The 23,404-nt window shown below is 36.8% G+C and overlaps 2 protein-coding genes across 2 annotated transcripts; one reads left to right on the top strand and one right to left on the bottom strand.

Moving 5' to 3' along the window:
• Positions 1–8,108: 8,108 nt before the first annotated feature.
• On the bottom strand, positions 8,109–14,773 carry LOC132552328 (prenylcysteine oxidase-like). Its single transcript, XM_060216488.1, has 5 exons — positions 14,674–14,773; positions 11,362–11,568; positions 10,802–10,982; positions 9,367–9,575; positions 8,109–8,929 (listed from the first exon to the last, which is right to left on the bottom strand). Exons 1-5 carry the CDS (start codon positions 14,771–14,773, stop codon positions 8,109–8,111), a joined length of 1,518 nt encoding a protein of 505 aa, XP_060072471.1.
• Positions 14,774–15,009: 236 nt separating this feature from the next.
• LOC132552261 (uncharacterized) lies at positions 15,010–23,023 on the top strand. The gene is made up of 5 exons (XM_060216416.1): positions 15,010–15,195; positions 17,691–17,822; positions 18,201–18,332; positions 19,387–19,456; positions 20,487–23,023. Exons 1-5 carry the CDS (start codon positions 15,010–15,012, stop codon positions 21,038–21,040), a joined length of 1,074 nt encoding a protein of 357 aa, XP_060072399.1. The 3' UTR covers positions 21,041–23,023.
• Positions 23,024–23,404: the final 381 nt, after the last annotated feature.

Genomic DNA, 23,404 nt, shown 5'->3' with positions numbered 1-23,404 from the left:
TGCACCATATGGACGACCTACTACATAAATAACAAGCACCAAACAAAATCAATTAAAATAATGTGACAAACAGAATTTATACAACAGAAAAATGTCATGCTGATAAAGATAACAAATAACAAGTGGTCATCACTTAATAAAGTTCTAAATTCCACAAATAATCATTACACCAGTTTTTACATTACAGTATATCTTGTTTCATGTGTTTATCATCACATAAACAGCCAGGATTATTTTGAGGCTTGTCTCCTCACTGAACAACATAACAGAGGCCCATCCAATGTTATCCCGAGCTTTAATACACAATTTGGCTACAGAGAACTTCTTTTAAGCTGGATCGGTTGAGCGTCGGACTAGTAAGCCAGGGGTTCCAGGTTCAAATCTTAGCAGAGGCATTGATAAAAATAAGAACCTCTGTTACAATGCTGCCCATGTATGATCATAGGAATACTATTTGGCGTTACTTTCACAAATATTACTGTAATCCCTTGAAACTCTAGAGTGATTTCCTGGAGGGGGAGTGTGTAACCCTGGTAAATACTAGCTGCAATACACTGTTCCACTACAGAGAACTTCTCTTTGACTTGATTGGTTGAGTGTCCGACCAGTAAGTCAGGGATCCTGGGTTCAAATCTTAGTGGAGGACTGATATAAACCATGACCTCTGTTACATGATGGTGTTATGACTTTATAACTGATCATGTATTTAAATGTCTAATTTTTCTGTTTACAAAGAATAGAATCTCTTGTCATACAGTACACTGTTAAACAATTCTTGGTCTGTATTATGTAACAAAGAATCTTGTTAGTTTATCGGTTTTTAAATCACTGCAGCTGTACAACCAATGCTTCAAACAGAATTGAATGTGATGAAAAAAATATGAATAATAAAAATAAAGAAAACATTCTATTTACAATCTTTTTAGTCCTGGACACTGTAACCAACAACATTCTATTTACAATATATTTGTGTCCTGGAAAGTGTAACCAACAGAATAATTATAGCCCCTATACATCTAATCATTGCAGCTGAATAGTTAAACAAAAAGTTACGCAATCACACCAAAAATATAAAAGTGGTATTTAAAGATTTACCAAAATAATCACTCTAAAATAATATCTAGACAGGTAATTCTGGACCTAAAGGACAATAGAAAACACCAATCTGATAGATCATCATAGAAAACATCAGGATGATTGGACATTATAGAACACACCAATCTGATTGGTCATTATAGAACACACCAATCTGATTGGTCATTATAGAACACACCAATCTGATTGGTCATTATAGAACACACAAATCTGATTGGTCATTATAGAACACACCAATCTGATTGTCATTAAAGAACACACAAATCTGATTGGTCATTATAGAACACACCAATCTGATTGTCATTAAAGAACACACAAATCTGATTGGTCATTATAGAACACACCAATCTGATTGGTCATTATAGAACACACCAATCTGATTGGTCATTATAGAACACACAAATCTGATTGGTCATTATAGAACACACCAATCTGATTGTCATTAAAGAACACACAAATCTGATTGGTCATTATAGAACACACCAATCTGATTGTCATTATAGAACACACAGATATGATTGGTCATTATAGAACACACAGATCTCATTGGTCATTATAGAACACACCAATCTAATTGGTCATTATAGAACAGGCCAATCTGATTGGTCATTATAGAACACACCAATCTAATTGGTCATTATAGAACAGGCCAATCTGATTGGTCATTATAGAACACGCCGATCTGATTGGTCATTATAGAACACACAGATCTCATTGGCCATTATAGAACATACCAATCTAATTGGTCATTATAGAATATACCAACCTGTTTGGTCATTATTGAACACATCAATCTGATTGGTGATTATAGAACACACTAATTTTCATTGGTCATTATAGAACACACCAATCTCATTGGTCATTATAGAACACACCAATCTCATTGGTCATTATTGAACACACCAATTTGATTGGTCCTTATAGAACACATCAATCTCACTGGTCATTATAGAACAAACCAATCTCATTGGTCATTATAGAACAAACCAATCTGATTGGTCATTATAGAACACACCAATCTCATTAGGCATTATAGAACACACCAATCTGATTGGTAGTTATAGAAAACACTAATTTGATTGGTAGTTAAAGAATACACCACTCTAAATGGTTATTATATAAAAAAAACCTCACTCTGATTAATAATGACAGAAAACTAACTTGTCAGAATAGTTTACTCTGGTCAATACTAAATACTTATCTACCAAGAGGTAAAAGTATCCTTACCACAGTCATAACCCTGGTCAATACTAAATACTTATCTACCAAGAGGTAAAAGTATCCTTACCACAGTCATAACCCTGGTCAATACTAAATACTTATCTACCAAGAGGTAAAAGTATCCTTACCACAGTCATAACCCTGGTCAATACTAAATACTTATCTACCAAGAGGTAAAAGTATCCTCACCACAGTCATAACCCTGGTCAATACTAAATACTTATCTACCAAGAGGTAAAAGTATCCTCACCACAGTCATAACCCTGGTCAATACTAAATACTTATCTACCAAGAGGTAAAAGTATCCTTACCACAGTCATAACCCTGGTCAATACTAAATACTTATCTACCAAGAGGTAAAAGTATCCTTACCACAGTCATAACCCTGGTCAATACTAAATACTTATCTACCAAGAGGTAAAAGTATCCTTACCACAGTCATAACCCTGGTCAATACTAAATACTTATCTACCAAGAGGTAAAAGTATCCTTACCACAGTCATAACCCTGGTCAATACTAAATACTTATCTACCAAGAGGTAAAAGTATCCTTACCACAGTCATAACCCTGGTCAATACTAAATACTTATCTACCAAGAGGTAAAAGTATCCTCACCACAGTCATAACCCTGGTCAATACTAAATACTTATTTACCAAGAGGTAAAAGTATCCTTACCACAGTCATAACCCTGGTCAATACTAAATACTTATCTACCAAGAGGTAAAAGTATCCTTACCACAGTCATAACCCTGGTCAATACTAAATACTTATCTACCAAGAGGTAAAAGTATCCTTACCACAGTCATAACCCTGGTCAATACTAAATACTTATCTACCAAGAGGTAAAAGTATCCTTACCACAGTCATAACCCTGGTCAATACTAAATACTTATCCTTGAATGCAATACCACATGCCCTTGAAAGTGATGTCATACCCCCTTGAAAGTGATAACCAAGCCCCCTTGAAAGTGATACCAAACCCCCTTGAAAGTGATAACCAGGCCCCCCTTTAAAGTGATACCACACCCCCTGAAAGTGATACCAAACCCCCTTGAAAGTGATAACCAAGCCCCCTTGAAAGTGATAACCATGCCCCCTTGAAAGTGATAACCAGGCCCCCCTTTAAAGTGATACCACACCCCCTTTAAAGTGATACCACACCCCCTGAAAGTGATAACCATGCCCCCTTGAAAGTGATAACCAAGCCCCTTGAAAGTGATAACCATGCCCCCTTGAAAGTGATAACTAGGCACCCTTGAAAGTGATACTGCACTCCTTGAAAGTGATGTCACACCCCTTGAAAGTGATATCACATCCCCTTAGAATGGGATACCACACCCCCGAAAGTGATATCACACCCCCTTGAAAGTGATGTCACATCTCCTTGAATGAGATACCACACCCCCTGAAAGTGTTGTCACACCCCCTTGTAATGGGATACCACACCCCCTGAAAGTGATATCACATCCCCTTGGAATGGGATACCACACCCCCTGAAAGTGATATCACACCCCCTTGAAAGTGATGTCACATCCCCTTAGAATGGAATACCACACCCCCTGAAAGTGTTGCCACACCCCCTTGGAATGGGATACCACATCCCCTGAAAGTGTTGTCACACCCCCTTGGAATGGGATACCACACCCCCTGAAAGTGTTGTCACACCCCCTTGGATTGGGATACCACACCCCCTGAAAGTGTTGTCACACCCCCTTGGAATGGGATACCACACCCATTCTCAATTTTTTCCATTTTGCTGCTTCCACTTAATGCTGCCTGTTTTGAATATAAATTATGTTGGCATTCAAGAAATTTGTGTTTTTTTTAATTGAAAACTAAAATTTCCAGATGGTGCTGTTTCCTGATTGGTTTCCCTTATTAGTGATACACCTGCAGCTGTTGTTTCTGCGGCCATAAACAGCTAAACATGGATATCTATGAATGTTAGTAAATAGCGTATCGTTGTAGTTATAATGTTAATTAAATAATTTATTCAAACAATCAAGTATCAATGACAGCGATGAATGCCCCCGAAAACAACTTTATTGGACATAAACTTTAAACAAAGGGTCATAATTCTGAATTTGGTACACTACATATTCTCTTTAACATGTAACATGTATACACCAAGTTTCATGATCCCAATTTTAACACAGGCAAAGCCATGCTCATGACACAAAATTTCAACAAATAGCAATAATTGTACTGAAGGGTCATGGGGCCCGTACTTTGCTCCACAGCACTTTGCTTTTGTGTGTCTGATGTATACACCATGTTTAAACAATCAGGCAAAGTAATGGTGTGGACACAAAAGTTTAATAAAGGGCAATAACTCTGTAATGGGGGTTGGGGATGGGTTGCCCTGAATTTGTAACACAACACATTGTCTTAGTATGATCAACGATCATCGTTCATGATCCTTGATTAACTATTGGCAAAGTTATGCTTTGGACTAGAATTTTTCAACAAAGGTCATTAACTCTGTAATTAAAGGGCTGAGAGCCCTAACGTTGGTACACTTCACACTGTCTTTGTATGATAAATGTATACACCAAGTTTCATTATCCTACCTTAAATGCCAGCAAAGTTATGCTCTGAACAATATATCTTTTAACAAAGGGCAATAACTCTGTAATTGAGGGATCAAGGGTCCTGAACTCGATACACTGCACATTGTCTTAGCATGATTAATGTTTCGCGATCCTTGCTTTAACTGTGGACAAAGGTAGGCTCCAGAAATGAAAGGACACAAAGGAAGACAGATGGAGAGACGAACAGATGGATAGACATGGCAGCAACTATATGCTCCCTGAAATATTTTTGGGGAGTATAAAATCATTGTTTTTGTGTGTTTTGTTTATTTTAAATACAAATCATATGATAAAAAGACAATCATATGACCATTTTGATATAACAACTCTTATCATAACCAGACTCAAGATTAGGGGTGTGATATTGTCCTATTTAGGGGTGTAATATAATTCCAAGACTACAGATTAGGGGTATGATATCGTCCTGAGAGTCCTGATTAGGGGTATGATATCGTCCTGAGAGTCCTGATTAGGGGTATGATATCGTCCTGAGAGTCCTGATTAGGGGTGTGATATCATCCTGAGAGTCCTGAAATAAACCAGAGGGCTGAAGATCATAGGGCTGATGTCAGGAGTCAAGGGCTGATTAGGGGTGTGATATCAAAATAGTTCTATAATAATCTCTCAGCATTTTACTTCCAAACCCGTACTTTGATCCGCAGGTTTTGGACATTGTATTGTATTTCATGTTACACATAAGATGTAGAGATAGTGAGTATTTTGACTGATGACACATCACATTTGATCCCAAGATCCCAAGACAAAACCCAGAGTCCTTGGGTGGGATAGCGGTTTACTGGAATAGCCCGAGACAAACTTGTTAGACAAAACCCAGAGTCCTTGGGTGGGATAGTGGTTTACTGGAATAGCCAGAGACAAACTTATTAGACAAAACCCAGAGTCCTTGGGTGGGATAGCGGTTTACTGGAATAGCCAGAGACAAACTTGGTAGACAAAACCCAGAGTCCTTGGGTGGGATAGCGGTTTACTGGAATAGCCAGAGACAAACCTGTTAGACAAAACCCAGAGTCCTTGGGTGGGAGAGCGGTTTACTGGAATAGCCAGAGACAAACTTGTTAGACAAAACCCAGAGTCATTGGGTGGGATAGCGGTTTACTGGAATAGCCAGAGACAAACTTGGTAGACAAAACCCAGAGTCATTGGGTGGGATAGCGGTTTACTGGAATAGCCCGAGACAAACCTGTTAGACAAAACCCAGAGTCATTGGGTGGGATAGCGGTTTACTGGAATAGCCAGAGACAAACTTGGTAGACAAAACCTAGAGTCCTTGGGTGGGATAGCGGTTTACAGGAATAGCCAGAGACAAACTTGGTAGACAAAACCTAGAGTCCTTGGGTGGGATAGCGGTTTACTGGAATAGCCAGAGACAAACTTGGTAGACAAAACCCAGAGTCCTTGGGTGGGATAGTGGTTTACTGGAACAGCAAGAGACAAACTTGGTAGACAAAACCCAGAGTCCTTGGGTGGGATAGCGGTTTACTGGAATAGCCAGAGACAAACTTGTTAGACAAAACCCAGAGTCCTTGTGTGGGATAGGGGTTTTACTGGAATAGCCAAAGACAAACCTGATATGCAAAACCCAGAGTCCTTGAGTGGAAGAGAAGTTTTACTGAAATAGCTTGAAATAAAACTCAAAAACAACACCCCAGAGTCCTAGTGTGAGGGAGAGGTTTTACTGGAACAGCTCAAGACAAACCTGGTAGACAAAACCTGGAGTCCTCGTGTGGAAGAGAAGTATTACTGGAATAGACATTATTTGACTGAAAATCAATATTAAGATAAAATTTAGTGATTCCTGGATCTAAGTTTCAATTAGACACATGTGATGAATAAAAAGTTATCTAGAGTTTGGCAATAACTATAACACTAGCATGGTCTGTTAATGTCAAAACTCAATAAAATGGTAAAGTCAGCTTTTTATAACATATCAATCAAATGGTTAATTGTCAGTCTATGATTTTACCTCGACATATGTTAAGAGTCTCTTGACTTCATAGATGTACTGCAATTATTATGCCTTACATAATACTGACCATTGTACAAAATAATAAATCCTTTCTCATCAGTTACGTAGAACATTAACTTTCTTTATCAGTTGTATTTTACCTGGAAAATCAATCATTTACTTCTCATTAATTAGCACATATATCTAGTAAGGTTAATTAGTTACTAAACTTAACAAATTAACATTGTCATGTCACATGATGAATAAATCACCACATCTAACATCATAAATAAATTACTGTATACCAGGACATGTTCACCCTTTGTTAATTTCAGTTTTCATATATCACAAGTATATGTGCAGTGTTGCCATTGAATCACAAGTATATTTCCTCCATGTTGATTTCTCCAATCGGATCATGAGTGTATTTGCATGTAAGCTGTTGGATCATTGGTGTATTTGCATGTAAGCTGTCGGATTATTGGTGTATTTGCTTGTAAGCTGTTTGATCATTGGTGTATTTGCTTGTAAGCTGTTTGATCATTGGTGTATTTGCTTGTAAACTGTTGGATCATTGGTGTATTTGCTTGTAAGCTGTTTGATCATTGGTGTATTTGCTTGTAAGCTGTCGGATCACTGGTGTATTTGCTTGTAAGCTGTCTGATAATTGGTGTATTTGCTTGTAAGTTGGATCATTGGTGTATTTGATTGTAAGCTGTTGGATCATTGGTGTATTAGCTTGTAAGCTGTCGGATTATTGGTGTATTTGCTTGTAAGTTGGATCATTGGTGTATTTGCTTGTAAACTGTTGGATCATTGGTGTATTTGATTGTAAACTGTTGGATCATTGGTGTATTTGCTTGTAAGCTGTCGGATCACTGGTGTATTTGCTTGTAAACTGTCTGATAATTGGTGTATTTGCTTGTAAACTGTTGGATCATTGGTGTATTTGCTTGTAAGCTGTCGGATCACTGGTGTATTTGCTTGTAAACTGTCTGATAATTGGTGTATTTGCTTGTAAACTGTCAGATTGTGGGTGTATTTGTGTGTTGGATCAAGAGTGTATTTGCTCCATGTTAACTTTGTCTAATGGTTATAAGGAATGTAATGCTAGGGACGCTATATAAGAATCTTCCATCCAGAGATGAAAAGTGCAAAATTTAAATGGTGGGGAAAATATTCTGGTTTACAGTAACGTACAGAGTACATTAGTTACAATGCTTTCTTCCTAAATTATAAGTCACCAGATTCCGACCTTGATACATGAGATGGATCAAGATACTTTTCATCAATCTTATCCAATTTATCATACCAATGATTATACGCTAACAAGGCGACGTTTCGCCCAGATATAGCTTCCATTTCCATGGCTGAAGCTGCTAATTCTACAGCATTTACATAATACAATCGCTCATTCAGTAAAAACGGAGCTAGATCATCAGTCTTTTTAAAATTGTATTCTGGATAAGCCATCCAAGAAACTGTATGAACCTCTTCTATGGATTTGAAGTATAGATGAATCTCTTCCTGTGTGAGTTCCCTGTTAGAGAAAATTTTACCGACAATGTTTCCATCAATGGGTGGAACAGTGTCCGAGGCACTACTATAATCCACAGGAAGATGCTGACCAAATGAATTCATCAATAAATTCATATTGCATGTTAACACTGCATTTGGCATATCCATAGCATTGTCAAAGCCAAAATAGGAACTGTTCACTTGTCCATGCACAAATGTAGCTATTGTTTTGTGATATTGTTGTGGAAAGTTGTGAATATCTTGCTGAAATCCCTCAAATTTAATGTCTGTGATTCCATCAGAAAGTGGCGTGGCTATCACCACCATGTCATATCGTTTACTAGTAGCTTCCTTGTTATCGTTTTGTTTATAGTAAACTTCATACAGAAATGGTTCATCTTCCAGAAATTCTACCATTTTAACTTCTGCAGGAATTACATTAACTTTAGAATGTTTAACAATATTTTCTGGGACCTTCTTATTACCTCCCTTGACAGACCACAGACCAGACTGCACTCCCGCCATAGATATTGCTCCTGTCAAACAAATATGGACATGTGAACACTGTTAATAATTCTGTTTCCACAGAGAATTAATTAACTGAGATGGTCACAATTATATTACCTGAACTTCAGACATTAATCTCTCTGAAGATTTCTTATATTAGTTGGATATTTAGAATTAAGAACCTTGTGTCCTGACATTTCAAAAACGAGTATAAGATGGATCAGTGTTCGTCCAAGTTTTTAAGCACTGTTATATGAAACTGTGAGAAAGTGAAATCAAAGCAAAACTGTGTGTAGGATATTGCTAAGGGATTTCAGCATATTGTTGAACAGGATCTTAGACACAAGACTTTACTTTTCTCTGGTATCCTCTGAAAATTCTCAGTAACAAACTTTAACTTTTATGATCAAACATTATTTTGGCTTCTTAAGATACTTAAGATAGAAGCATCAACAACATAACATACCCACAAAACCAGGAATATCCAAGCCCTGGCCGTAATTGGTACGCATGGCTCCCATCACAAGTTCCTGGATCATGGCTTCATGAAATCCTTCCTCCCGCATGACCATTAAAACATTTTTTTTCATGTAATTAGCTAAGGATGGATCCATGGAAGTGAGTAGTTCAGGGACATTGGTATAAGCATAGCCAGCCTCCTGGGTATCATAGATCCTACAATATGAAAGGAGGTAATTATGCCATACATTAAAGACATTGCCAATTCAGTGATATCATGTGTTAATTAGGCAAGACATTATCCTACTGAATAGAGTTTTCCATGCTCTGCAATATTACCTTATAGGACTATCATATAACAAATTCATATGGTTTTCCTTAATTAAATCATAAAACAAGCACTGAAACAGGCAACAAGTACTACCCTAGATAACTAGTTATATGTGTACAGTTACTACCCTAGATAACTAGTTATATGTGTACAGTTACTACCCTAGATAACTAGTTATATATGTACAGTTACTACCCTAGATAACTAGCTCATGTGTACAGTTACTACCCTAGATAACTAGCTTGATGTGTACAGTTACTACCCTAGATAACTAGCTTGATGTGTACAGTTACTACCCTAGATAACTAGCTATATGTGTACAGTTACTACCCTAGATAACTAGCTTGATGTGTACAGTTACTAGCCTAGATAACTATCATGATGTGTACAGTTACTACCCTGGATAACTAGTTATATGTGTACAGTTACTACCCTAGATAACTAGTTATATGTGTACAGTTACTACCCTAGATAACTAGTTATATATCTACAGTTACTACCCTAGATAACTAACTTGACATGTACAGTTACTACCCTAGATAACTAGCTTCATGTGTACAGTTACTAACCTAGATAACTAGATTGATATGTACAGTTACTACCCTAGATAACTATCATGATGTGTACAGTTACTACCCTGGATAACTAGCTTGATGTGTACAGTTACTACCCCAGATAACTAGATTGATGTGTACAGTTATGGTCTTTACAACACCGGGTAAAATTTTGAACAGCACGTATAAAGTGTCAAAAACAGTAAACCTGTGTTGGAAAGATTCTGTATTGTATTCATCAAGTTTGTTAATATGTCATTATACCATAATTTAATGTGGAAATACAAACTTAATCTAGGGTACATATGGAGACAGCAACATATACACCGAATCCCTCACTGGTGTCTATTTCATGTAAGGAATTTTTTTCGTTTTCTAGCAGCATTGAATGGCAGAAGCCATCTTCAAATCCTGTGTAGTCCTGTAGCACCCCTTGAAAGATATGTCTGTATATCGCTGGTCTTGAGTATTTCCGACAGACACATTTCAAAACAAAAACCTTAAAAAATGACTTATCAACGTTTTGACTAAATCTTTGGAGTTCTAGTAATATATACCTTTTGAACTTAGCCATGAGGTCATTATTGACCCACTTCTGAAGGTTGTAGATGTCCATACCATAACGCCAGAACATTTTCCACAGGGTGACTAGAGTGTAAGGACTAGTGGTCAGTCTCATTTCCTCACCATCAAATATTCCCAAGGTTTCACCAGATGGTTCATCTCTCTTTTCCAAACCTTAAAAAAACCCAGCGGATTCATATAGGATTCACCTACAACCATTATTTCAGCTTCTATTAATATTTGTTATTGTGGAAATACAAAATTTCATAACCAACTTTTCCATTTCTTTTTTTTGCCATTTTAGATATTCATACCTTGTACCACCAAGATCACTTAACTGTATTTTTTCATCATCTTAATCATATTTAAAGTGCCAAAGTAATACAGCATCTTGTCTATTGTTATAGTACACAATGCATAAAAAAAATATGATACTGGTACAAGACAAACAAAAAAGTACCGTCACATATGACCGATCACAATGTCTATAAAGACAACAAAAAATTACTCCAATCAATCTTACACCACAAAATCATAAAAAGTCTTGTGTTACCTAGTATTTTTGTGAAATTGACCATGTACAGATTCTCTGGGTGAATGATGGATCCTCCGGCTTCATATTCTCTTCCATTGATGTTTACAGTTGCCAGGCGACCACCAATGGCATTTTTTTCATACAAGTCAATGACAGCCTCATTCCCAAAGAGTTCTCTCATGAAGTAAGCTGTGGATGTCCCTCCTATACCACCACCAACAATTGCTGTAAGTAGGATGGAATAATTACCTTGTTTGTAAGGTTTTACAGGTTATACAAGGTATAGAGGGCAAAATATCCCCACGTAAATGTGTATTACATAACTTAACACAATGCTGAATGAAGACCTGTTGTCACATATTTTGATCTCAATTTAACTATTACCAAGATATTCAAATAAAAAAATATTAAAAAATCCCAAAATCAAAGCCTCCCTCTTTATCAAAATCCATTAAAATCGCATTTTTTCACTCCAAATTTGCACTGAAGCATTTCTAGCCTTCATTTTTGTCTGTTCTGATTTATTCATACCATCATCAAAATACTTAGTGATCACTAAACTAGGTTTCTCTAGTATCTAAACATTCAGAATTAGGTGAAAACATGTTTGACAATCACATGTTTCCTGGTTAGTTCTGTTCTCTTGTGTTCCTGACGAAAATTGAACATTTGTGCGCTTTTTCTTGAGTAGGTGTGTTCAACTTTTCTATTTCCATTTTTTGCTTTGTGTGCTAGTAGTATTACAGGATTCTTATGAGGTTAACTTTCAGCTAAGCATTTCCAATTTAACTTTGTCTATTTAGGTTTGGAGAGTAAATATTTTTTATAAAATTTTTATTTCAGGTGATTATAAATACACAAGACAGGGTTGTAGTTTTAATATCTGTTAGTTGTCCATCAACATTTCTTCACTACCAGTATATTTTGGAGCTAGAACTAAATATTTTGATATCTAAACTTTTGTATCTAAAGTGGTAATTGTGTTAGTGTAGCCTAATCTTGGATGTTAATGTATGATCAAGCTTTGACATACTGTGCTAAAGTTCAGCCTAGGGCACAAGCTGATATCCACTATCTATCAGTCATAGGAAGCTCGTACATAATCACCTGCTGGAATTTTGATAACCAAAGGCCACTTAGCTGTAAACAAGCTGTGTTATCAAACACCACTTAGTGCAGTTACCTCTAAAACAAATCATTTCTAAATCTTGTGTTTTTTAACTTTAACTCTACTAACTTGTTTTTTAACTTGTCAAAAAACATATTATGATTCAAGAAATTTGTATTTCAATTAGAAAAAAAAACAAAACAGTTTTTTGTTTAATGCCTGAGGTAGGACAAGCTGTTGATCTGTCACTGACTACTTCACTTCCTTGAAAAACAAACTTCTGGATAACATATGTATACTGGCACCCATTAAAGTGATGAATGCAGCTGACAAACAATGATTTTCTAATCAATTCAAACCAATAGCTATTTCCCCAATAGCAATGTCCTAGCTTGTTGCGTGCTACATATGAGAAGTGAGTACCCAGGATCTTAAGATTCAAGTAAGCATCTCATTATCATATTGCTTCTACCGTTTGAGTGGTCAATAGCACGAAATATGTAATAGGAAGGAGCAAACATGTTCAGCCCTACTGGGATTCAAACTAGCAACTCTATAAACCCTTTAGTCTCTCACAAGACATTATACTATTTGAGTAAATCAAAATTCCCTCACACCAAGGCTAGTAAGATCACCTGAGTGCTTTCCATCTACATGAACCTATATAGGACTCACAACGATATCCACGATTTTGTGGTCATAAAATGGAAAAACTTCTGATGTATGATAATTGCACTTTGATTCTGATGAAACTATTTACCTTTATCACTACCAGGTATTTAAAGGTGCATTGTAAGCAAAAGTAATACAAACAAATACAAATACCGTAAATGACATCCTTTCATCTTTTTTCGCTACATTTAATATTTACATATATAACACTTCTGTTGACACAAACAAAATCTGTCAAATTGTTTAGGTTGTTATAAAAAAAATTAACAAAGAAGGTTTTTATGACTGTTGATAGATCTAAATTCTCATATACTAGGTATAGAGGAGGACAATCCCTGACTACATAAGATTTTGTCCTTCAAAATATACTATCAGTGTGGCAAGTGTAAAAAGTGGTAGATCTAGGTGATAAAGACGGATAATCTCAGTCAACACAGTGACAAATCTCTACTAAAACCCATAACTCCAATCAAAACATTTAACAAAATACATTCATGATACCCTAGACCAACTTTCATTTGAAATGGACACAGCTTACTAATGCATGTATATTGTAAATATAAGTATAATCTTTTTTACAGCAATGACTTTAACTAAACTCTAATGCAATCAGTCTTGTTCACTGGTATAAAGTGTACAAGGAAGGAAACAGGGTTACAGAAGGAAAACAAACAAAGTTAGGAAGTTGACACCAAGCTTTTCACATCCGGTCGCCAAATTGAAAGCGTATTACCACTGCATCACCCAATCGTTGTGTATGTTTAAGGTATGCAAAGTGAAAGTGGTCCTAGCCTTGGAGTATCGACAATGTGTATACATTTAGTATCTCAGCAGGAAGAAGATCTAAGTATACATTTGGTGAAGTTAATCTTTCCAACATACATTAAAAATTTCTGGACTTGACAAAACACTCTTCATGCTACATTAGATACCACTTCTTATGATAATCTGTATAACTTGGAAGCCAGTGGACGTTTAAACGGATTTATCAATCACAATAATAACAGAGAATGAGACCCAATAGGGATTTCGTTGTATACGTTTGTTTGATATTTTTATGTTCTTCAAAAAAATAAATAGTTTACCGTCTTTTCTTTCCACTGTTTTTGCTCTAAACCGAATAAAATCTTTGGAAAATCCAAGATGGTCACCTGTTGGCCATTTCGATTATATATTTTCAGTCCCTAAATCAAAAGGGTACAAGTAGGGATCAAAGGGAATCTTACATATGGAATCTAAAAATTATCCATCCAGTTCTTCTCAAGAAATAGTGACAACAATCTTTTTATCATTGTCAAAATCAAAGATGGTCACCTGTCAGTCATTTTATTTATAACCAATCCTAAAATCAAACGGGCACAACCACGGACGAAAGTAATAGTACAATTGGATCAAGTATTTACTGACGAATACGTGTACATAATGATTTACACTGTTGAGAGGAGGCGTAAACACCAGTCACCACTCGTGATTAGCCATATGTCGGAAGTTAAGAAATATATAAAATGCATCGGAAATATCTATCGGCATTTGAGAAGCAAAAGTATTACCGATATGTGGTGGCCTCGTTTCTTCTTCCGCTTCCACATTTGCTCCAATGACCAAGCACAAAAAGAAGCCGACTGCCGTTAACGTCGTGGGGGCCGCCATTTTGCCTATTTTAGTCTGCGTTAGTTTCGTTCCTAAAACCGTTCTGTTATGTCTCCGATTAATATTGGTACTCAATGCAAGAATCGATTCGTTTCCATTCAAATCAATTTTCTCTTTGTTTTTTTTTTGTTTTGTTTTGTTGTACAATGACGATGATTTCATTCACTCGTTGAATAAAAATTAAGATTAAAGCTATATTCTGATAGCTTTACTTCTATGCCGATGTAAACAAAAATATGGCGTCCACGTGCTTTCGTTTAGCCTGGTGTCAGGTGAGAGAATGGGTCCCAAGGAGGATTTTCACGGGTGCATACACAACAGGAAGAAGGCCAGCACCGAGAATAGTTTTCTTGTCGACATTTGTAGCATTCTGCGGGGATAAGGAAAACCAGAAAACGTCACATATAGAAAGAAAACTTAAGGTCCTGTCAAAAATCTGATGAAACATTTACATGTACCTAATCTACTGTATACGGACATATTACACTGTACACTCGTACGTGTCATTATGTATACCAGTCTAACACAATATCATTGTAGTACATTAAAAGTTAATGCTTTGTATTTTACTTTTGTATAAAAGGCTTATCTAGATGGGTTAATTACTATACATAACAGCTGATCGACTCAGATTTGGGTGTCAATTCACATGGATAATTGCTGTATTGACATTATAAAGGTCAAGTTAACCCATTGAAGCGTGGGCCCGTTTGCAATTTTTTTATATGGTCGCATAAGCTTGGTAAATAGTAGCTGCTTGCTACAGACATGGCTTTGGGGAATTTCCCTTCAACCTAATCAAGAGAGAGTGCAGTGAAAACGGAGGGAAATTATCTCCCCTGACTGAAATTATCTACAAGAGCACTGGTAGCCAGGGCAGATTTTATTCTGCAGCAATTTAAATGTAGATTGTAGGTTAAATCAGGAAAGGTCAAGATATCTTAATACTGGCCATGAAAGGCTTATTTCAGGCTCAATTTATTTGAAAGTCAGTAGGTCTGTCTTGTATATCATAAAGATGTACATGGTAAATCCACTGGCCAAATTGATTAACAAAATTGGCCCAGAGGTCCATGGCTCTGTCCTCGTCAGAAACACTGGAAAAATAATGACCTTTATTATACTCCAAATTGGCCTCATATTGGGCATCGATGTAACAGAGGTAATTTTTTATTTCAATGCTTTGGCTAGGATTCGAACCCGGGACCCCTTGATTACAAGTCTGATAGGTTAGTGCTATAGTAGTACACAGTTGTGTACTGTATATAGCCATTTTTAATCCCATGCACCTGGAGCCATTAATATATTTATATGATCCTGACCCTAGTACACTAACAACAGAATACCTACTGAGGAATGCTAGCCTGACATCACTTGATGTCCATTAATATATTTATAGGATCCTGACCCTAGTACACTAACAACAGAATACCTACTGAGGAATGCTAGCCTGACATCACTTGATGTCCATTAATATATTTATAGGATCCTGACCCTAGTACACAAACAACAAAATACCTACTGAGGAATGCTAGCCTGACATCACTTGATGTCCATTAATATATTTATATGATCCTGACCCTAGTACACTAACAACAGAATACCTACTGAGGAATGCTAGCCTGACATCACTTGATGTCCATTGATATATGTATATGATCCTGACCCTAGTACACTAACAACATGTAATTACCTTAAAACAATCGCTAGACTGCAGAATCCATCGACGTCATCAGCCAGGACCACCTCTCACTGGACGTTTCGACTCCTATCCTGGAACGTCCTCAAGGTGGTGAGTCGACAGTGATTGGCCAAATCACTGCCCGTCGATGGATGGCTTCCAGCTCAAATCTTCTCTTCTCCACCAAAGCCAGCTGGACGACTTCTCTGCTGTTGTTGATAGTCGTTGAACAGCTGCCCTTCGGTCTCTTCCCTGGATGCCTAGTGTAGAAAACATCCTCCACATGGACTGTGCAGGGAACCCTCTGCACCCCATCTCTACTGGCAAGACCCACACACTCCATCCTTTTGCTCTCACGTCGTCTGCAAGATCGGCGTACTTCCCTTTCTTCTGCTCATGAGCCTCTTGGCATCGATCCTCCCTGGGGACAGTTAGCTCAATCATTACCATTTTCTTCCCTTGCTGTGACCATAGCAGGATATCTGGACGAAGGTTGGTTTGGACGACATCTGGGAAAACTAGTCTTTGTCCTAAGTCAACCCGCATCTCCCAACTGTTTGCTCCATCTAGTATCCCTCCTTGGTTCACTGCTTTCTTATTGGTTGTCTCTCCAGATCTTACAAAGTTGATGTACGGTTGATGTTTGGTACATTTCCTCTTTTTCTGCCTTTCCTTCTCAAGGGTGTCTGCTAGCTCTCGCAGTACCTTGTTGTGTCTCCATGTATATCTCCCCTGGGTCAGAGCGGTGTTGCACGATGACAATACATGGGCCAGGTTACCCGGTTGGTCACACAGTGGGCAGTTGGGGTTTTCCGTCATCCCCCATCGGTGGAGATTGGTAGGTGTTGGTAGGACATCATACACTGATCACAGAATACCTACTGAGGAATGCTAGCCTGATATCACTTGATGTCCATTAATATATTTATAGGATCCTGACCCTAGTACACTAACAACAGAATACCTACTGAGGAATGCTAGCCTGATATCACTTGATGTCCATTGATATATGTATATGATCCTGACCCTAGTACACTAACAACAGAATACCTACTGAGGAATGCTAGCCTGATATCACTTGATGTCATCACTTGAATACCTACTTAGGAATGCTAGCCTGATATCACTTGATATATTAATATATTTATAGGATCCTGACCCTAGTACACTAACAACAGAATACCTACTGAGGAATGCTAGCCTGATATCACTTGATGTCCATTAATATATTTATAGGATCCTGACCCTAGTACACTAACAACAGAATACCTACTGAGGAATGCGAGCCTGACATCACTTGACTCAACAATCAAACTTCTGTCTGTAACTACAGTGGCTTTATCAGATGTTGAAAAAGAATATGCAAGGGTAAGTGGGAAACGTGTTCAGAATTTTCTCACCCAACCAGATTATAAAGTAGAGCAGTTCTTTTGGTCTTCTTAAACTCAACAACTGGTTTGATTTTGAAAAATGAGCACTGTGAAGTTGTGTAAAACAGGAAGATTTTGTAAAACATCTGATGTGTGTGGTTCAACATAGAACCTTATGATCTGATTGTATCACACTATTTCTCTTCAGCGCCTTGTTGGAGAGTGGTAATTACTAACCAGACCTTATTTATGTAGAGTAAAGCAAACATGACAAATGAAGGTTAGAATTGCAAGCATTTCAGGCCATATTTCCATCTGTAGGCATTTACACAAAGTCATGAGAAAATTGAATTATATATAAACATGTCTTTTTCAGTGGACATTTGTTTTGGTAAAATTTATGAAGTTCAGGTTGACTGTCCTTGGCAAACCTGAAGAGGAAGAACGAGTCTTTGACATGATATTGCAGACTAGAAGCAAACTTACCGAACTGAAAGAGAGGCGACGAGTAAGTGGAATATGTGATAGTAGTTCTATTTCATCCATCCACATGAAAAAAGAATATTTGTGACTTTTGTTTATGATATTTTACATTTTTGATAATGACTCTATAGGAATTCACTTTTCAGAAAATGTTGCTGTTTTGCTACAAGCATAAAAACAGATTTGTCAAGCAATGTTTTCTGAGAATTTTGGACAATCATCATTATTATGACATTCTTAACGGCCGGTCAACACGTAAAAGGTCATTAGGGCCATCAACCGATAAAACACACAGTGATCCAAAAAGGAAATAACATTAAACAAACTAAAAGGTAAAAGACAAATGCTAAAAATCTTCATTGGGTATATTATGATTAAAATGATATGTCATAGTCTATTATATAGACCAACATCTTTCAGGTAACCTAGAAATTTACAAATCTCAACAGTTTCAAAAGGGGTTTTTAGACTTGTAACATTATGATAAGAAAATTCTCAAGTAGACAGAAGGTCAATGCAGTCAGTAAAAATGTTTAACAGTGAATTACTCATCACATCCTATGCATCAAGGGTTATCTTTGCCTTTCAACGTATGTGAATGTGTAAGGTACGTATGGCCGATCTGAAGACGGACAAGGACACCTTAGTCTCAGTGGTTGTCTCTATAGCACGGAGACCATTCACCAGTGACAGGTTTTACAGAGTGCAATTTAATGTTGGTATATTGATTCCATTCCTCCTGCCACAAAAATAATAGAATTTTATTTTAATGTATTCATGCATAGCGAAGTTAATTGAAGATTTCAAGTAGTGAAGATGCATGGATATCTTAATAAAATTTTTGTTGATATTTCATTGTGTACTGAGGTTGGAAATACTGAAAATTCAGGAAACAAGAATGATCTTTAGAAGGTACTTTCCTGGAAAAAAAAACAACCAAAACAAAACCAAAAATAAGGGGGAGGTCGAGTAGGGGGGTTTATTTGTTTAAAAATGTGTCAAAAAATAGATTTAGTATCTAAATCTGTTAATTAGTCTGATCCTTAAAGGTTCACTCAATAATTGATATTTTTTTTCAGGATTTGACTCTTTTGTACCAGACAGTGACTACCATGGTCTCTGCTGCAGCTGAAGCGGCACTAATATCAGGTATACATGGAGTATTACTTTTCTGTAGATGTATGATTTTTATAACAAGTATGTACAGGTCCAACAATACTGGCAGGAGAAATACAGCACATTTCTTGTTTCCTCATTGATCTATCCAAAAGTCTCATGACTGTAGTGAAAACACACGGTTTGATACTAAATATCACCTTGATTTTAGTGATAATAGAAGCATTCAATGCTAACAGGTGACCTTGACTTGTCAGGCAACTTGTATACATTATGGTTGTCATCTATGGACCTCATATTTATTGTTCTGATTTCATAAAACACTGCTTTCAGAGGATATAGATTTTGACTGCCCCCAGAGGGTTTAGATTTTGACTGCCCACGGAGGGTTTAGATTTGTAAAACACTGCCCCCAGAGGGTTTAGTTTTGTAAAACACTGCTCCCAGAGGGTTAAGTTTTGTAAAACACTGCCCCCAGAGGGTTTAGATTTTGTAAAACACTGCTCCCAGAGGGTTAAGATTTTATAAAACACTGCCCCAAAGGGTTTAGTTTGGTAAAACACTGCCCCCAGAGGGTTTAGATTTTATAAAACACTGCCCCAGTGGGTTTAGTTTGGTAAAACACTGCCCCATAGGGTTTAGTCTGGTAAAACACTGCCCCATAAGGTTTAGTTTGGTAACTCACTGCCCCCAGAGAGTTTAGTTGGGTAAAACACTGCTCCCACCGGATTTAAATCTATAGTTAGTGACAGATTTTTCATCTGAAAATGTCTTCTGGTTGTTGATTTCTGAGGATGATGACAGTCTGAGATGCCATATAACCTACAGAATTATGTTATTTGTTGCCTTTAACAGATATGTTTCTGTGAATCTAAACAGTTGTCACTTGTCTTGATAATATTAATACAGTATTTAATACTTCAGTTCTAAGTAATGACACATTCATAATTGTCCTCCAAAAACAATTATTTTTGTTGATATATATATATTAATTAAAGGTTCTTATTGAATTTTCACTTGTTTGTTTTTACTGTTTTAAATGCTCCACTTAATTGATTTTCAGGTGTGGGGTATCAGGTATCATCTGCTAACGAGGCCATGCAAAGTTCACAAGTGTATCTGCGAGGTGTTCAAGAAACAAGTCTGGAGGCAGAAAAGGAAATGACTGACATCCAGGTGGAAACCATAGAAAAAGAAAGCAAGCATGCCGAGGAAAAGGAAAAACAAAATAAACAGAAGGATCAACAAGAAGGGGAGAAGTCAGTAACACCAAAAAGCTGTGATGGGGAGAAGACGACTGGTAGAGATGAAAATCAAGGGAGACAACTACCTAAGAGCTCAGATGGGGAGAAGACGACTGGTAGAGATGAAAATCATGGGAGACAAGATGTTGTTTTTGCAGATATCAAAATGGATGATCTAGATAGACTGAACAGGGAACATTATGTTTCCTTTGTAGATGTAGAAGAGAACAATTGTAACGATAGCAATGAGAGCGATAATATATTCAAAGAAAATGTGAAAGTTGATGCAGATGATAAAATGACAGAAAAAGAAATATTTGAAGAGGAAATTAAAAAAGATAAATATGATCCAGATCAATGGAAGGAATGCTGACATGTAAGATTGTAGGTCAGTTGTAGATGTGTATACAGATGTTTTTTTGGTTGCTTTGGTAACCATGTCACTACACTTACGTATTTGTGTAATGGGTAAGCTTTAATAATATATATTAAGGAGAAAAGGAAGTAACAAGGGAATGGTACATTTTAAGGCAAGGGCAAGGTCATACTCATGATGCTGATATCAATATATAGGACTGAAACTGATGATTTAAGACAGATATTTTGTACAATTTGCAATTGTGGAGGAGCGCGTTGTGTGTTGTAGTTTCTACTTAGCAAGTGTCGTCATAGTGATGAATAATAACTCCTAATTACAACAAATTTAGTCATAGTGATGACATAGGCTAATTAGAAAGAATATAAAGGTTTCCTATGTGATAAAAATGTTCTGTAGTGAAGACTTGATATTCAACAAATTCATTGAGGTTTGGTTTCAAGTCTGTAAAACAATTGCTGGGATAATGAATTGTACTTCTCATGTATAGCCTAGATAGGGCTAAGTTTATCCACACAGAAGGACTGCTAAGCTTATCTACACAGAAGGACTGCTAAGCTTATCTGGACAGAAGGACTGCTAAGCTTATCTGGATAGGGGACTGCTAAGCTTATCTGAATAAGGGACTGATAAGCTTATCTGAATGGGGGACTGCTAAGCTTATCTGAATAGGGGACTGATAAGCTTATCTATACAGAAGGACTGCTAATCTTATCTGAATAGGGGACTGATAAGCTTATCTGAATGGGGAACTGCTAAGCTTATCTGAATAGGGGACTGATAAGCTTATCTGAATGGGGAACTGCTAAGCTTATCTGAATAGGGGACTGCTAAGCTTATCTATACAGAAGGATTGCTAAACTAATCTGGACAGAAGGACTGCTAAGATTATCTGAATAGGGGACTGCTATGATTATCTGAATAGGGGACTGCTAAGCTTATCTGAATAGGGGACTGCTAAGCTTTTCTGAATAGGGGACTGCTAAGTTAATTACGATTGGGGAAATGTTGAGGTTCTTGTATCTGTAAAATCCTTGGGTTTTAGCCCTTAATAACTATCTCTCCCCACATAAGTCTGGGAAAGTATTGTTTATGTGCTGCTCATCTGTTTGTCCATACATTATTCTGTCAATATTGGTTTCCATGCCAAAAAAAGGCTTCTGTTCTTAATACTACATGACCATATTTGGTATACAGGTTGCTTGTATAGAGAGTTTGCTTTGAATTTTGCTTCTGGTCAAAGGTCACAAAGTATGTTATTTAATTAGAGCAAAGGTAGCATTTGACTTGTTCCAATAGGTTATGTTCTGATGGACGGACTATGATCACAGGTACACACGTTGTTTGGATTGAGTGATCACATTGATAATCTGCAACTGAAATATTGTATCAAGTATGTTTCTTTCTGTGCAACAAGTTCTGTCCGAATAAGCCATTGCTGTCTGTATTCAGTATGCAGGTTGCCTGTGTGATTCTGCTGCATTGGAAATACTACCCAGTTCCACAAGGTAAAACGGCATGTAATCTGTTTCTACAAATATAATCTTCTCCTATTTTTAAATGCTGGATTTCGGTGTCTTATAGGCATGGCTCATGCAAGTTGAAACAACGATCTGATTTTTCCAGACAAAAAACCAAACAACGCACATTTCGCTTATGTAAATAAGTGTGCTTTACCATTATATCATGTGTTTTATGCTGTCATTTATTTAATGACGTCATGAATTGATAAATAAATAAAAAGAACAGAGTAAAATTAGACATAAGAATGTGTTCTATCTACGAGTATTTCATACTTTTTCCAGTACATATTTACTGTTCTTCTTTACCTACATCCATGGCGTTAAAAAAAGGGTGTCTGCATAGTGATGGACAAGGGGAGGCTATTCGAAAAAAAAACCTGCAATGTTCATCTGCTTCTTGACAATTTATGCTAAAATATCTTCATACTTTAAGTAAAATAAACACCAGTTTCTGAAAGATTTGCATGCTTCAATGTTTTCTCATTCTGAAAAAATCAAGCAAAATATCTTACATCAAAGAAAAGTATTACATCAAAAGTGGATTGGACATATTTTATCAAATAAAGTACAAACCAAAATGTTGGCCCACATTTTTTCCCCATATAAAGGCAAGTTGTCTGTGATTTCAGGAACTGGTGTATTTCAACTGTGATATTGACCTAGAAATTTTGTGAATTCTGTGTAGATGAGGTTCAAATATTATTACATGGAACGAAATCACAACATTGTAAATACAATGTACAGTTGAAACTCGTCTCGAAATCGCTTGAGTCGAAATTCCGGTTGTGTCAAAGTAATTTTCAAGTTGCAATGTTTTTCCTTCTTTATCTCTGTAATT

This window comes from Ylistrum balloti, unplaced genomic scaffold, assembly GCF_031769215.1.
Source record: "Ylistrum balloti isolate Yb309-2 unplaced genomic scaffold, AGI_CSIRO_Ybal_v1 Utg370242, whole genome shotgun sequence".
NCBI classification, from domain to species: Eukaryota; Metazoa; Mollusca; class Bivalvia; order Pectinida; family Pectinidae; genus Ylistrum; species Ylistrum balloti.
This window is presented reverse-complemented; position numbering and strand designations above follow the sequence as displayed.

Bases quoted from the DNA above. Each gene is read 5' to 3' on its own strand.
- LOC132552261 (XM_060216416.1), top strand. From the start codon at position 15,010: ATGGCGTCCACGTGCTTTCGTTTAGCCTGGTGTCAGGTGAGAGAATGG. The intron at 15,196-17,690 runs GTCCTGTCAAAA...ATATATTTATAG, and splicing joins ATATAGAAAGAAAACTTAAG to GATCCTGACCCTAGTACACT. The intron at 17,823-18,200 runs GTAAGTGGGAAA...TGTCTTTTTCAG, and splicing joins TTGAAAAAGAATATGCAAGG to TGGACATTTGTTTTGGTAAA.
- LOC132552328 (XM_060216488.1), bottom strand. From the start codon at position 14,773: ATGGCGGCCCCCACGACGTTAACGGCAGTCGGCTTCTTTTTGTGCTTG. The intron at 10,983-11,361 runs GTAACACAAGAC...GGTTTTTTTAAG, and splicing joins CAATTTCACAAAAATACTAG to GTTTGGAAAAGAGAGATGAA. The intron at 9,576-10,801 runs GTATATATTACT...TTCATATTGTAG, and splicing joins CTCATGGCTAAGTTCAAAAG to GATCTATGATACCCAGGAGG.